Source organism: Siphateles boraxobius, unplaced genomic scaffold (assembly GCF_051911475.1).
Source record: "Siphateles boraxobius isolate OS27281-9 unplaced genomic scaffold, OSU_SipBor_1 228, whole genome shotgun sequence".
NCBI classification, from domain to species: domain Eukaryota; kingdom Metazoa; phylum Chordata; class Actinopteri; order Cypriniformes; family Leuciscidae; genus Siphateles; species Siphateles boraxobius.
In genome coordinates, this window is record NW_027508842.1 from 82,501 (window position 1) to 95,000 (window position 12,500).

The 12,500-nt window shown below is 45.5% G+C and overlaps 1 protein-coding gene across 1 annotated transcript in view; it reads left to right on the plus strand.

Annotated features, from left to right (window-relative positions):
• commd10 (COMM domain containing 10) overlaps positions 1 to 12,500 on the plus strand; it is a 23,064-nt gene that overhangs the window by 804 nt on the left and 9,760 nt on the right. The window contains exons 3-5 of the mRNA XM_077240391.1: positions 6,184 to 6,291; positions 6,607 to 6,762; positions 12,438 to 12,500. The exon at positions 12,438 to 12,500 is cut by the window's right edge and continues 45 nt beyond it. Of these exons, the coding sequence (XP_077096506.1) occupies positions 6,184 to 6,291; positions 6,607 to 6,762; positions 12,438 to 12,500 (327 nt within the window). The remainder of the gene's footprint in view (positions 1 to 6,183; positions 6,292 to 6,606; positions 6,763 to 12,437) is intronic.

The window sequence follows — 12,500 nt, forward strand, 5'->3', positions numbered from 1 at the left end:
GAGAAGTTGATGATTGCTGTGTGTGTGTGTGTGTGTTTGTGTGTGTGTGGTGTGTGTGTGTGTGTGCAGGAGCGCTCCTTCAGTGAGGAAGAGGAGAAGCTGATGATCGCTGTGTGTGTGTGTGTGTGTGGTGTGTGTGTGTGTGTGCAGGAGCGCTCCTTCAGTGAGGAAGAGGAGAAGCTGATGATCGCTGTGTGTCAAGTCAAGTCACCTTTATTTATATAGCGCTTTTTACAATACAGATTGTATCAAAGCAGCTTCACAGTGATAACATGAAAATAATATAACAGAGTTTGTTTCTAAAAGAAAATTGAGTCAACGTCCACCTTAAGCAAGGCAGATCAATAATATTATTGAATATTAAATGTCCCCAACTAAGCAAGCCAAAAGACAAGGCAACAGTGGCAAGGAACCAAAACTCCATCAGGTGACAGAATGGAGAAAAAAACCTTGGGAGAAACCAGACTCAGTCGGAGGGCCAGTTCTCCTCTGGCCAACGAAGGAACAGTGCATGATTTATGATTCGGGCAGCATTACAAGTCAGATTGGATCGGAACATTTAGAATATTTATCCATTTCCATCTTTTAGAAGTCCAAGTAATCACGCCGGTGTTGAGACGAGTTGTTGAGGATCAGTGCCGTCCACCATAGAGGGTCCATATCGCCGGTGTTGAGTCGTCTCTTCACAGGCTTTGTGATTGGGGTATCTGAAGTCTCTGTGAAAGGCTGGATACAAACTGGAGCTGACGAACGCCGTTTTTCTCGGGACTCGCGTCCCGAGATAACAGCAGAAAAGCAAAAAGGGAAAATAATTAGCATAGCTGCTGTTCATAATGATTTCCATAACACGGGCTAAATGATAAAAAACATGAAGACAGTGATTCTTGCGTCCCAGAGTCACCCCCCTCCGTCCCCCACTCAACTCAGCCCTGCTTACTGACCTCTACATCCCTCCTGCTGCTGAGACCCAACCACAATCTCACAATCTCTCCGCAACCCAACCATACGCGCCGACCCGTTTGACTAAGGCTGTCGAGCCCCACTGTCGTCGTTAATGCAGGTTCAGTGGCAACGGTTGCGTATGGCATACCACCTACCGCAAAACACAATATCTACCCAACCACCCGTCATTCACGCAATATACACAGGAACGTAATGACTGTAAATACTATGCAACCTATACAAATAACCTACAGACTCTTCAAGTTTTATAATATTAAATGCATTCGAACTGATTCAGCAGTGGTATAAAAGGTAAGCATTATGTAAATGCTTGGCTAAAGAGATGCGTCTTTAATCTAGTTTTAAACTGGGACAGCGAGTCAGAGCTTCGAACAATATCAGGGCTTTAAACCATTTAGGGCTTTATAGGTCAGTAGTAATACTTTGTAATTGATACGGAACTTAATAGGTAACCAGTGTAGAGATGATAAAATAGGTGTTATATGATCATATTTTCTTGATCTAGTAAGAACTCTAGCAGCTGCATTTTGCACTAACTGTAGCTTGTTTATTGAGGATGCAGGACAACCAGCTAATAAAGCATTACAATAATCTAGTCTCGAGGTCATGAATGCATGAACTAACTTTTCTGCATCAGAAACAGATAGCATGTTACGTAGCTTTGTAATGTTTCTAAGGTGGAAAAAGGCTGTTCTTGTAATATATGAAATATGATTTTCGAAAGACAAGTTGCGGTCTAGTATAACACCCAGGTCTTTTACTGTAGTGGATAAAGTAACAGGACAACCTTCTAAATTAAAGTTGTATTGTAAGTGAGTTTGTGGGTAGTTTTTTGGACCAATAAGTAGTACCTCCGTTTTATCTGAATTTAATAGCAGGAAATTACGCGTCATCCAGCATTTTATATCTTTGAGACACTCTGTCAAATTTGATAAGTTAGTGTTTTCATCTGGTCGTGATGAGATATATAATTGAGTGTCATCAGCATAACAGTGGAAATTAATTCCATGTTTTCTTATAATATTACCAAGTGGCAGATGTATATTGAGAATAGCAGAGGGCCTAACACCGATCCTTGCGGCACTCCATAGTCTACTGACGTTATCTTTGATTTTTCCCCATTTAAACAGACAAAATGATAACGGTCTGATAAGTACGATCTAAACCAGCTTAATGCCTGTCCCAGAACACCAGTGTAGTTTTGTAGTCGATCCAAGAGTATTTTATGATCGATAGTGTCGAACGCAGCGCTAAGATCGAGTAGAACTAGTATTGAGATACAGCCTTGGTCAGAAACTAAAAGTAAATCATTTGTTATTTTAACTAGCGCAGTTTCTGTGCTATGATGCGGTCTGAATCCCGACTGGAATTTTTCATAGATATCATTTTCTTGCAAGAAAGAGCACAATTGAGCGGACACAACTTTTTCTAGTATTTTAGACATAAATGGAAGATTTGAGATGGGTCTGTAATTTGCTAAGTTATTTTGGGTCTAATTGCGGTTTCTTAATGAGAGGTTGTATTACTGCCAGCTTGAATATTCTTGGAACATGACCTAAAAATAAAGACGAGTTAATAATATTAAGAAGAGGCTCTTCCACTACAGGTAACACTTCTTTCAGTAGTTTAGTGGGTATTGGATCTAATAAACATGTTGTTGGTTTCGATGCAATGATAAGTTTATTTAGCTCTTCCTGTCCTACAGTTGTAAAGCGGTGTAGTTGTTCTAGAGGGGCGATAATTGAGGCTGAATCATAAGACATCATAGAGGATTGTATATTTACAATTGTGTTTCGGATGCTTTCTATTTTCTCATTAAAGTAGTTCATAAAATCATTACTAAAATCAACGGAATATTTTGCTCTGGTGATGTCTGTATATTTGTTAGTCTAGCCACGGTGTTAAATAAAAACCTTGGATTATTTTGGTTATTTTCTATTAGTTTGTGGAGATGCTCAGCCCTGGCTGCTTTTAGAGCCTTTTTATAACGTGACATACTGTCTTTCCACGCGATTCTAAAGACCTCTAAATTAGTTTGTTTCCATTTACGCTCTAAGTTACGAGTTTCTCTCTTGATAACATGCGTAGCACTGTTGTACCATGGTGCTTTAGTTTTCTCTCTAACCTTTTTTGATCTAATTGGTGCAACAATATCTAGTGTACTTGAGAAAATGGTGCTCAAACTGCTAGTCATTTCCTCTAGTTCATCTGTTTGTTTGGGTGCACTGCGCAGCTGATATAGATCAGGTAAGCTATTTGAGAATCTATCTATAGTGGTTGGAAGGATTGTTCTGCCTGTCGATAACGTGGCGCAACATGACAAATTTCAGCAGTACGTATTACGCAAGATACCATGTAATGATCAGTGAGATCATCACTTTGCGGTATAATATTTATATCAGTTGGATTGGTTCCATATGATATAATTAAGTCTAGTGTATGATTTAGACGATGAGTGGGACCACTGACGTTTTGCTTGACCCCAAAAGAGTTTAATAAATCTGTAAACGCAGTCCCTAACGCATCATTTGTGTTATCTACGTGTATGTTAAAGTGTCCAACAATTATTGCTTTATCGACATTGACCAATAGATCTGAGAGAAAGTATGCAAACTCTTTTAGGAAATCAGCATAGGGCCCTGGAGGTCTATATACAGTAGCCAAGGCTAGAGATAATAGGGATTTCTTTCTTACATCTAAGAGCGTAATATTTAGTACAAGTACTTCAAACGAATTAAACCTGTGACCTGTTTCCTGAGTAACATTAAGAATATCTCTATAGATTGTTGCAACACCGCCGCCACGACCGATCAGACGGGGCTCATGCTTATAACAGTATCCTGGTGGACTAGACTCATTTAGACCGAAATAATCATTTGGTTTAAGCCAGGTTTCAGTAAGGCAAAGTACATCGAAACTATTATCTGTGACCATTTCATTTACAATAACCGCCTTAGGTGTGAGCGATCTAATGTTTAGAAGACCTAGCTTTAGAAATTGTTTTTGTTCACTGATATTTAGATTTTCAGGTTTAATTACAATAAGATTTTCCCTAGATCCTACAGTAGATTTATTATATGGCCTCACTAAACGAGGAATAGACACAGTTTCTATATAATGTTCTACACTACTTATATCAATTAATTTGGCACAGCAAAGACTGTGATTTGGACTTTGATTTTCTAGTCATATGGTGTGTAACGTCTTAGAGATGTTGTCCGACAGAACAGCCGCTCCGATTCTGCTGGGGTGCAGGCCATCAGGACGGTAGAGCCTAGGTCGCTCCCAGAACAGATCCCAATTATTTACAAAGAGCAGTTTCTGTTCATTACACCATGACATTAACCATTCATTTAGTGCAAATAATCTACTGAACCTTTCCTGTCCTTGTCGGTACTTGGGAAGCGGTCCAGACACGATGATCGTTGCCTCAGGCGCCGTGCTGCGTTTCGTCTCGATCAGGCTCTTGTAGTCCTTCTTCAGAACCTCCGTCTGCCGCAGCCCGATGTCATTCACTCCCGTATGCAGCACGACAGCTCCGACGCGCTCGTCACCATTCAGGATCTCGGGAACCTGTGCGGCGACATCAAGAACAAGAGCACCAGGAAAGCAGTGAGTGCGCACCGTACCCTTACCTGAGGTAGCACGGACATGACGGACAATGGAACTGCCGATGATCACGGCGTCGTCGCGTTCCGACTCGCGAAGGGGGGAGAAGCGGTTCCGGGTGGAGATCTCGAAGACCGGGAGGGGCGGTGAGGTTCTTGCTCTGGTCCTGGCTCGTGTCTTTCGCTGTGGGATCACCCAGGGTCCATGGTGTTGCCTCGGTGCCGGAGTGAATGAAGGCAGAGATGATCGCGTCCTCCTGGGCAGAGAAACGCACGGAGTAGACGAAGTCGGAGTCAAAAAGTTACTCACCACTGACTTGTGAGCATCGGCGCGTGACGTTTCAAGCGCTGATCGCCGATCCCGCAGCTCGGCTTGTTTCTCCAGCAGACCACGGATCTGTTTCTCCACCGATTCCAGCTCCAATCGTACCGAAAGCAGCTCGAATGTGTCCTCACCTGCACTCAGAGGTAACGTTAGACACACATCCGATATGTTCGCCATTATAACAGATGAACAGTAAATTAGTAGTGATACTACCAATATCACTACTAATTTAGGACTGAAATGCTGGATATAACCTGTATCCTTTCAGTGAAACGGGTGTAAAATAAGACGGTCGGTAGGCGCGAGGCCACGCGTGAAATGTTGATTCGCAAAGTTGGATCTAAGTAGCGATATCAAAGTAATCCGATTGTTTTTTTATAAGGAATAGTAGCGAGGATAAGTTCCCATGATATAAAAATAGAAAGTGCTTGTTTATAAATGAGTTGAAAAGAAGAAAATCAAGGACTAATGAATCAATTCGACGGAGCTCCATAAAAGGTTAAAGAAAAACAACAAATAAAAAAAAAAAATATGATGTGTGTGTGTGTGTATGTGTGTGTGTGTGTGTGCAGGAGCGCTCCTTCAGTGAGGAAGAGGAGGAGAAGCTGATGATCGCTGTGTGTGTGTGTGTGCAGGAGCGCTCCTTCAGTGAGGAAGAGGAGGAGAAGCTGATGATCGCTGTGTGTGTGTGTGTGTGTGTGCAGGAGCGCTCCTTCAGTGAGGAAGAGGAGGAGAAGCTGATGATCGCTGTGTGTGTGTGTGTGCAGGAGCGCTCCTTCAGTGAGGAAGAGGAGGAGAAGCTGATGATCGCTGTGTGTGTGTGTGTGTGTGCAGGAGCGCTCCTTCAGTGAGGAAGAGGAGGAGAAGCTGATGATCGCTGTGTGTGTGTGTGTGTGTGTGCAGGAGCGCTCCTTCAGTGAGGAAGAGGAGGAGAAGCTGATGATCGCTGTGTGTGTGTGTGTGTGTGTGCAGGAGCACTCCTTCAGTGAGGAAAAGGAGGTGAAGCTTATGATCGCTGTGTGTGTGTGTGTGTGCAGAAGCGCTCCTTCAGTGAGGAAGAGGAGGAGAAGCTGATGATAGCTGTGTGTGTGTGTGTGTGTGCAGGAGCGCTCCTTCAGTGAGGAAAAGGAGAAGCTGATGATCGCTGTGTGTGTGTGTGTGTGTGTGTGTGTGTGTGTGTGCGCAGGAGCGCTCTTTCAGTGAGGAAGAGGAGGAGAAGCTGATGATCGCTGTGTGTGTGTGTGTGTGTGTGTGTGTGTGTGTGTGTGTGTGTGTGTGTGTGTGCAGGAGCGCTCTTTCAGTGAGGAAGAGGAGGAGAAGCTGATGATCGCTCTCTCTCTGGAGAAACAGACTCTTCGGCTGCTCCTGGAAACCGTGTCCTTCATCCTTGAGCAGGTGCTGCACATTCTTAGCCTGGGAAAACCCAGACGAATTTCCAGCAAATTTAGATTTGCTGTGCAAGTTAGTCTGGCGAAGAGCCCATTCAAGCTCATTTCCAATCTCATTTCAAAAGTGCGTCTATCCATGATAAAAGTCCATCTATGCATCATAAAAGTGCATGGAGGATTTTTTCCTTAGGTTAATCATTTTTAACGCTCCAACTGAAAATGACTGCTTTAACCCTGTTACAGTGTGAAAGACACACATCTCCACGTGTGAGGAACTGGTTTGTAACTGGTTTTGAACATGAGTTATGTATCTGTTGTCCAGGCCGTGTATCACAGTGTTAAACCCTTGGCGCTCAGACAGCATCTGGAGAACATCAGCCTGGCGCCGGAGAAAGCAGAAGTCTTCAGTCAGGTCTGGGCTTCATCTGGGCCAGAAGTGCTGGAGAAGATCCGACACGGGATATTTGCTCCGGAGAAGGTCAGTTCTGCTCAGTTCTCCTCAGTTCTCCACAGTTCTCCACAGTTCTCCTCAGTTCTCCTCAGTTCTGCTCAGTTCTGCTCAGTTCTGCTCAGTTCACCTCAGTTCTCCACAGTTCTCCACAGTTCTCATCAGTTCTGCTCAGTTCTGCTCAGTTCTGCTCAGTTCTCCACAGTTCTCCACAGTTCTCCACAGTTCTCCTCAGTTCTCCACAGTTCTCCTTAGTTCTCCTCAGTTCTCCTCAGTTCTCCACAGTTCTCCTTAGTTCTCCTCAGTTTTCCTCAGTTCTCCACAGTTCTCCTCAGTTCTCTACAGTTCTCTACAGTTCTCCTCAGTTCACCACAGTTCTCCACAGTTCTACTCAGTTCTCCTCAGTTGTCCACAGTTCTGCTCAGTTCTCCACAGTTCTCCTCAGTTCTCTACAGTTCTCTACAGTTCTCCTCAGTTCACCACAGTTCTCCACAGTTCTACTCAGTTCTCCTCAGTTGTCCACAGTTCTGCTCAGTTCTCCACAGTTCTGCTCAGTTCTCCTCAGTTCTCCTCAGTTCTCCTCAGTTCTCCTCAGTTCTCAACAGTTCTCAACAGTTCTCCTCAGTTCTCCTCAGTTCTCCACAGTTCTCCACAGTTCTCCAAAGTTCTGCTCAGTTCTCCACAGTTCTCCTCAGTTCTCCTCAGTTCTCCACAGTTCTCTACAGTTCTCCACAGTTCTGCTCAGTTCTCCACAGTTCTCCTCAGTTCTCCTCAGTTCTCCACAGTTCTCTACAGTTCTCCACAGTTCCCCTCAGTTCTCCTCAGTTCTCCTCAGTTCTCCACAGTTCTCTACAGTTCTCCACAGTTCTGCTCAGTTCTCCACAGTTCTCCTCAGTTCTCCTCAGTTCTCCACATTTCTCCACAGTTCTCTACAGTTCTGCTCACTTCTCCACAATTCTGCTTAGTTCTGCTCAGTTCTCCACAGTTCTGCTCAGTTCTGCTCACTTCTCCACAGTTCTGCTTAGTTCTGCTCAGTTCTGCTCAGTTCTCCACAGTTCTGCTCAGTTCTCCTCAGTTCTGCTCAGTTCACCTCAGTTCTCCACAGTTCTGCTCAGTTCTCCTCAGTTCTGCTCAGTTCTCCTCAGTTCTGCTCAGTTCTGCTCAGTTCACCTCAGTTCTCCACAGTTCTGCTCAGTTCTCCACAGTTCTCCTCAGTTCTCCACATTTCTCCACAGTTCTCTACAGTTCTGCTCACTTCTCCACAGTTCTGCTTAGTTCTCCACAGTTCTCCACAGTTCTGCTCAGTTCTCCACAGTTCTGCTCAGTTCTCCTCAGTTCTGCTCCATTCTCCACAGTTCTCCACAGTTCTGCTCAGTTCTCCTCAGTTCTGCTCCGTTCTCCACAGTTCTCCACAGTACTGCTCAGTTCTCCACAGTTCTGCTTAGTTCTCCACAGTTCAGCTCCGTTCTCCACAGTTCTCCACAGTTCTGCTCAGTTCTCCACAGTTCTCCACAGTTCTGCTCAGTTCTCCACAGTTCTCCACAGTTCTCCACAGTTCTGCTCAGTTCTCCACAGTTCTCCTCAGTTCTGCTCCGTTCTCCACAGTTCTCCACAGTTCTGCTCCGTTCTCCACAGTTCTCCTCAGTTCTGCTCCGTTCTCCTCAGTTCTGCTCAGTTCTCCACAGTTGTCCACAGTTCTGCTCCGTTCTCCATAGTTCTCCACAGTTCTGCTCAGTTCTCCACAGTTCTCCACAGTTCTGCTCAGTTCTCCACAGTTCTCCTCAGTTCTGCTCCGTTCTCCTCAGTTCTGCTCAGTTCTCCACAGTTGTCCACAGTTCTGCTCCGTTCTCCATAGTTCTCCACAGTTCTGCTCCGTTCTCCACAGTTCTCCACAGTTCTGCTCAGTTCTCCACAGTTCTCCTCAGTTCTGCTCAGTTCTCCACAGTTGTCCACAGTTCTGCTCCGTTCTCCATAGTTCTCCACAGTTCTGCTCAGTTCTCCACAGTTCTCCACAGTTCTCCACAGTTCTGCTCCGTTCTCCTCAGTTCTGCTCAGTTCTCCACAGTTGTCCACAGTTCTGCTCCGTTCTCCATAGTTCTCCACAGTTCTCCACAGTTCTGCTTTGTTCTCCTCAGTTCTGATTAGTTCTCAGTTCTGCTCCGTTCTCCTCAGTTCTGCTCCGTTCTCCTCAGTTCTGCTTAGTTCTCAGTTCTGCTCCGTTCTCCACAGTTCTCCTCAGTTCTGCTCAGTTCTCCACAGTTCTCCACAGTTCTGCTCAGTTCTCCTCAGTTCTGCTCCGTTCTCCACAGTTCTCCACAGTTCTCCACAGTTCTGCTCAGTTCTGCTCCGTTCTCCTCAGTTCTCCTCAGTTCTGCTCCGTTCTCCATAGTTCTCCACAGTTCTGCTTAGTTCTCCTCAGTTCTGCTTAGTTCTCCTAAGTTCTGCTTAGTTCTCCTCAGTTCTGCTTAGTTCTCCTCAGTTCTGCTTAGTTCTCCTCAGTTCTCCACAGTTCTGCTCAGTTCTGCTCCGTTCTCCAAAATTCTGCTCAGTTCTCCACAGTTCTCCACAGTTCTCCACAGTTCTGCTCAGTTCTCCTCAGTTCTGCTCCGTTCTCCACAGTTGTCCACAGTTCTGCTTAGTTCTCCTCAGTTCTGCTTAGTTCTCCTCAGTTCTGCTTAGTTCTCAGTTCTGCTCAGTTCTCCACAGTTCTGCTCAGTTCTCCTCAGTTCTGCTCCGTTCTCCACAGTTCTCCACAGTTCTGCTCAGTTCTGCTCAGTTCTGCTCCGTTCTCCACAGTTCTCCACAGTTCTCCTCAGTTCTGCTCCGTTCTCCATAGTTCTCCACAGTTCTGCTTAGTTCTCCTCAGTTCTGCTTAGTTCTCCTCAGTTCTGCTTAGTTCTCCTCAGTTCTGCTTCGTTCTCCACAGTTCTCCACAGTTCTGCTCCGTTCTCCATAGTTCTGCTCCTTTCTCCACAGTTCTCCACAGTTCTCCACAGTTCTGCTCAGTTCTGCTCCGTTCTCCATAGTTCTGCTCCGTTCTCCACAGTTCTCCACAGTTCTCCACAGTTCTCCACAGTTCTGCTCAGTTCTCCACAGTTCTGTTCAGTTCTGCTCCGTTCTCCACAGTTGTCCACAGTTCTGCTCCGTTCTGCTTAGTTCTCCTCAGTTCTGCTCTGTTCTCCTCAGTTCTGCTCCGTTGTCCTCAGTTCTGCTTAGTTCTCCTCAGTTCTGCTTAGTTCTCCTCAGTTCTGCTTAGTTCTCCTCAGTTCTGCTCAGTTCTCCACAGTTCTCCTCAGTTCTCCTCAGTTCTGCTCAGTTCTCCACAGTTCTCCTCAGTTCTCCTCAGTTCTGCTCAGTTCTCCACAGTTCTGCTCAGTTCTGCTCCGTTCTCCATAGTTCTCCACAGTTCTGCTTAGTTCTCCTCAGTTCTGCTTAGTTCTCCTCAGTTCTGCTTAGTTCTCCTCAGTTCTGCTCCGTTCTCCACAGTTCTGCTCAGTTCTGCTCCGCTCTCCACAGTTCTCCTCAGTTCTGCTCAGTTCTCCACAGTTCTGCTCAGTTCTGCTCCGTTCTCCACAGTTCTCCTCAGTTCTGCTCAGTTCTCCACAGTTCTCCACAGTTCTGCTCCGTTCTCCACAGTTCTCCACAGTTCTGCTCAGTTCTGCTCCGTTCTCCTCAGTTCTCCATAGTTCTCCTCAGTTCTGCTCAGTTCTCCACAGTTCTGCTCAGTTCTCCTCAGTTCTGCTCAGTTCTCCACAGTTCTGCTCAGTTCTCCTCAATTCTGCTCCGTTCTCCACAGTTCTCCTCAGTTCTGCTCAGTTCTCCACAGTTCTGCTCAGTTCTGCTCAGTTCTGCTCCGTTCTCCACAGTTCTCCTCAGTTCTGCTCCGTTCTCCTCAGTTCTCCACAGTTCTCCACAGTTCTGCTCCGTTCTCCAGAGTTCTCCACAGTTCTCCACAGTTCTCCACAGTTCTCCACAGTTCTCCACAGTTCTCCACAGTTCTCCACAGTTCTGCTCAGTTCTGCTCCGTTCTCCACAGTTCTCCTCAGTTCTGCTCCGTTCTCCTCAGTTCTCCACAGTTCTGCTCCGTTCTCCACAGTTCTCCACAGTTCTCCTCAGTTCTGCTCAGTTCTCCACAGTTCTGCTGAGTTCTCCTCAGTTCTGCTCAGTTCTCCACAGTTCTGCTCCGTTGTCCTCAGTTCTGCTCAGTTCTCCTCAGTTCTGCTCAGTTCTCCTCAGTTCTGCTCAGTTCTCCACAGTTCTGCTCAGTTCTCCTCAATTCTGCTCCGTTCTCCACAGTTGTCCACAGTTCTGCTCCGTTCTCCACAGTTCTGCTCAGTTCTCCTCAGTTCTGCTCAGTTCTCCTCAGTTCTGCTCAGTTCTCCTCAGTTCTGCTCAGTTCTCCACAGTTCTGCTCAGTTCTCCTCAATTCTGCTCCGTTCTCCACAGTTGTCCACAGTTCTGCTCCGTTCTCCACAGTTCTGCTCAGTTCTCCTCAGTTCTGCTCAGTTCTCCTCAGTTCTGCTCCGTTGTCCTCAGTTCTCCACAGTTCTCCACAGTTCTGCTCCGTTCTCCACAGTTCTCCACAGTTCTCCACAGTTCTGCTCAGTTCTGCTCCTTTCTCCACAGTTCTCCACAGTTCTGCTCAGTTCTGCTCGGTTCTCCTCAGTTCTCTACAGTTCTGCTCAGTTCTCCAAATTTCACCCAATCTGAGGTCTGTCTGGTGAATCTGAAGAATTTTGGGGTATAATATGTCACAGTTTACTTTATTTTGCTCTCCTCACTTACATAAATGAAATATAGACCAATTTCGAGCCGACGTCACAGTTAGGTCACGGCGCTAGCTGGAGGTAAAACAAAGGGAAAACTGCAGGTGGCCAATACAAACCAGCACAGATTCGGCTACATAATAAGGAGCTCAAATTATTATTATTATTATTAAATGTCATCTTGTTGTGTTGTTGAGTGCAAGAATCAATGAAAAATGAATATGCTGTATCTGGAATTTCGATTTCTAGAAAATATTCACATCATTAAAATTGCACCGTTATGTCACTCTTTACATTGTCGTCTTCTTGGCGCTGGATAGGCAGAACTGCGGATCGTACCACACAAGTCGTGTACATGACCATTCATCACATAGTTATAGGCATCTAAAGATTTATATGCCCTCAGTTTCTCTTTACGCTCTGTTTCTCTATCGAATAGGTGTAGAAGTCAGGCCACTCAACCGGAGGTAGCCTAGCGTTAATGTTAATCCTGTCAGATCGTCCATCCATTGAGTGAGCGTGTATGGGTCGGCCAATCTGGTTCCGTCCGTTAAAATTAACTTTTGCAAATAACAATCGCGGTCCTGGACAGTGAGTGAGCTTGCACATTGAGATAAAATCAGATTTTCTCCAGTCATTGTTAAAAAACAAGCTAACAAAACTTGCAAACTAACGTTAGGGAAGCGGCCAGGGGAATCGTTCTGCAACCACCTAAGCTCCGCCCACAAAAAAACATCACAATGTTAACCAACTGAAAAGGGGTCTATAGTGTCCTGCACACACTAGTAAAAAAAAAAATCAAAATCTGGTGTCTGAATAGTTTTTGGTTTGACTGTATATGTTATTAATGTTTGATGGCTGCTGAATATGAAGATCTTTCACCGTGCCACCTGTGTTCCTGGTGTGTGTTGCCGGTGTGTGTTCCCCGTGTGTGTTCAGCTGGATCAGGTGTCGTGGCAGCTCAGTCTCCTCATGGCCCGGTCGGATCAGAGCCGGCTGAAA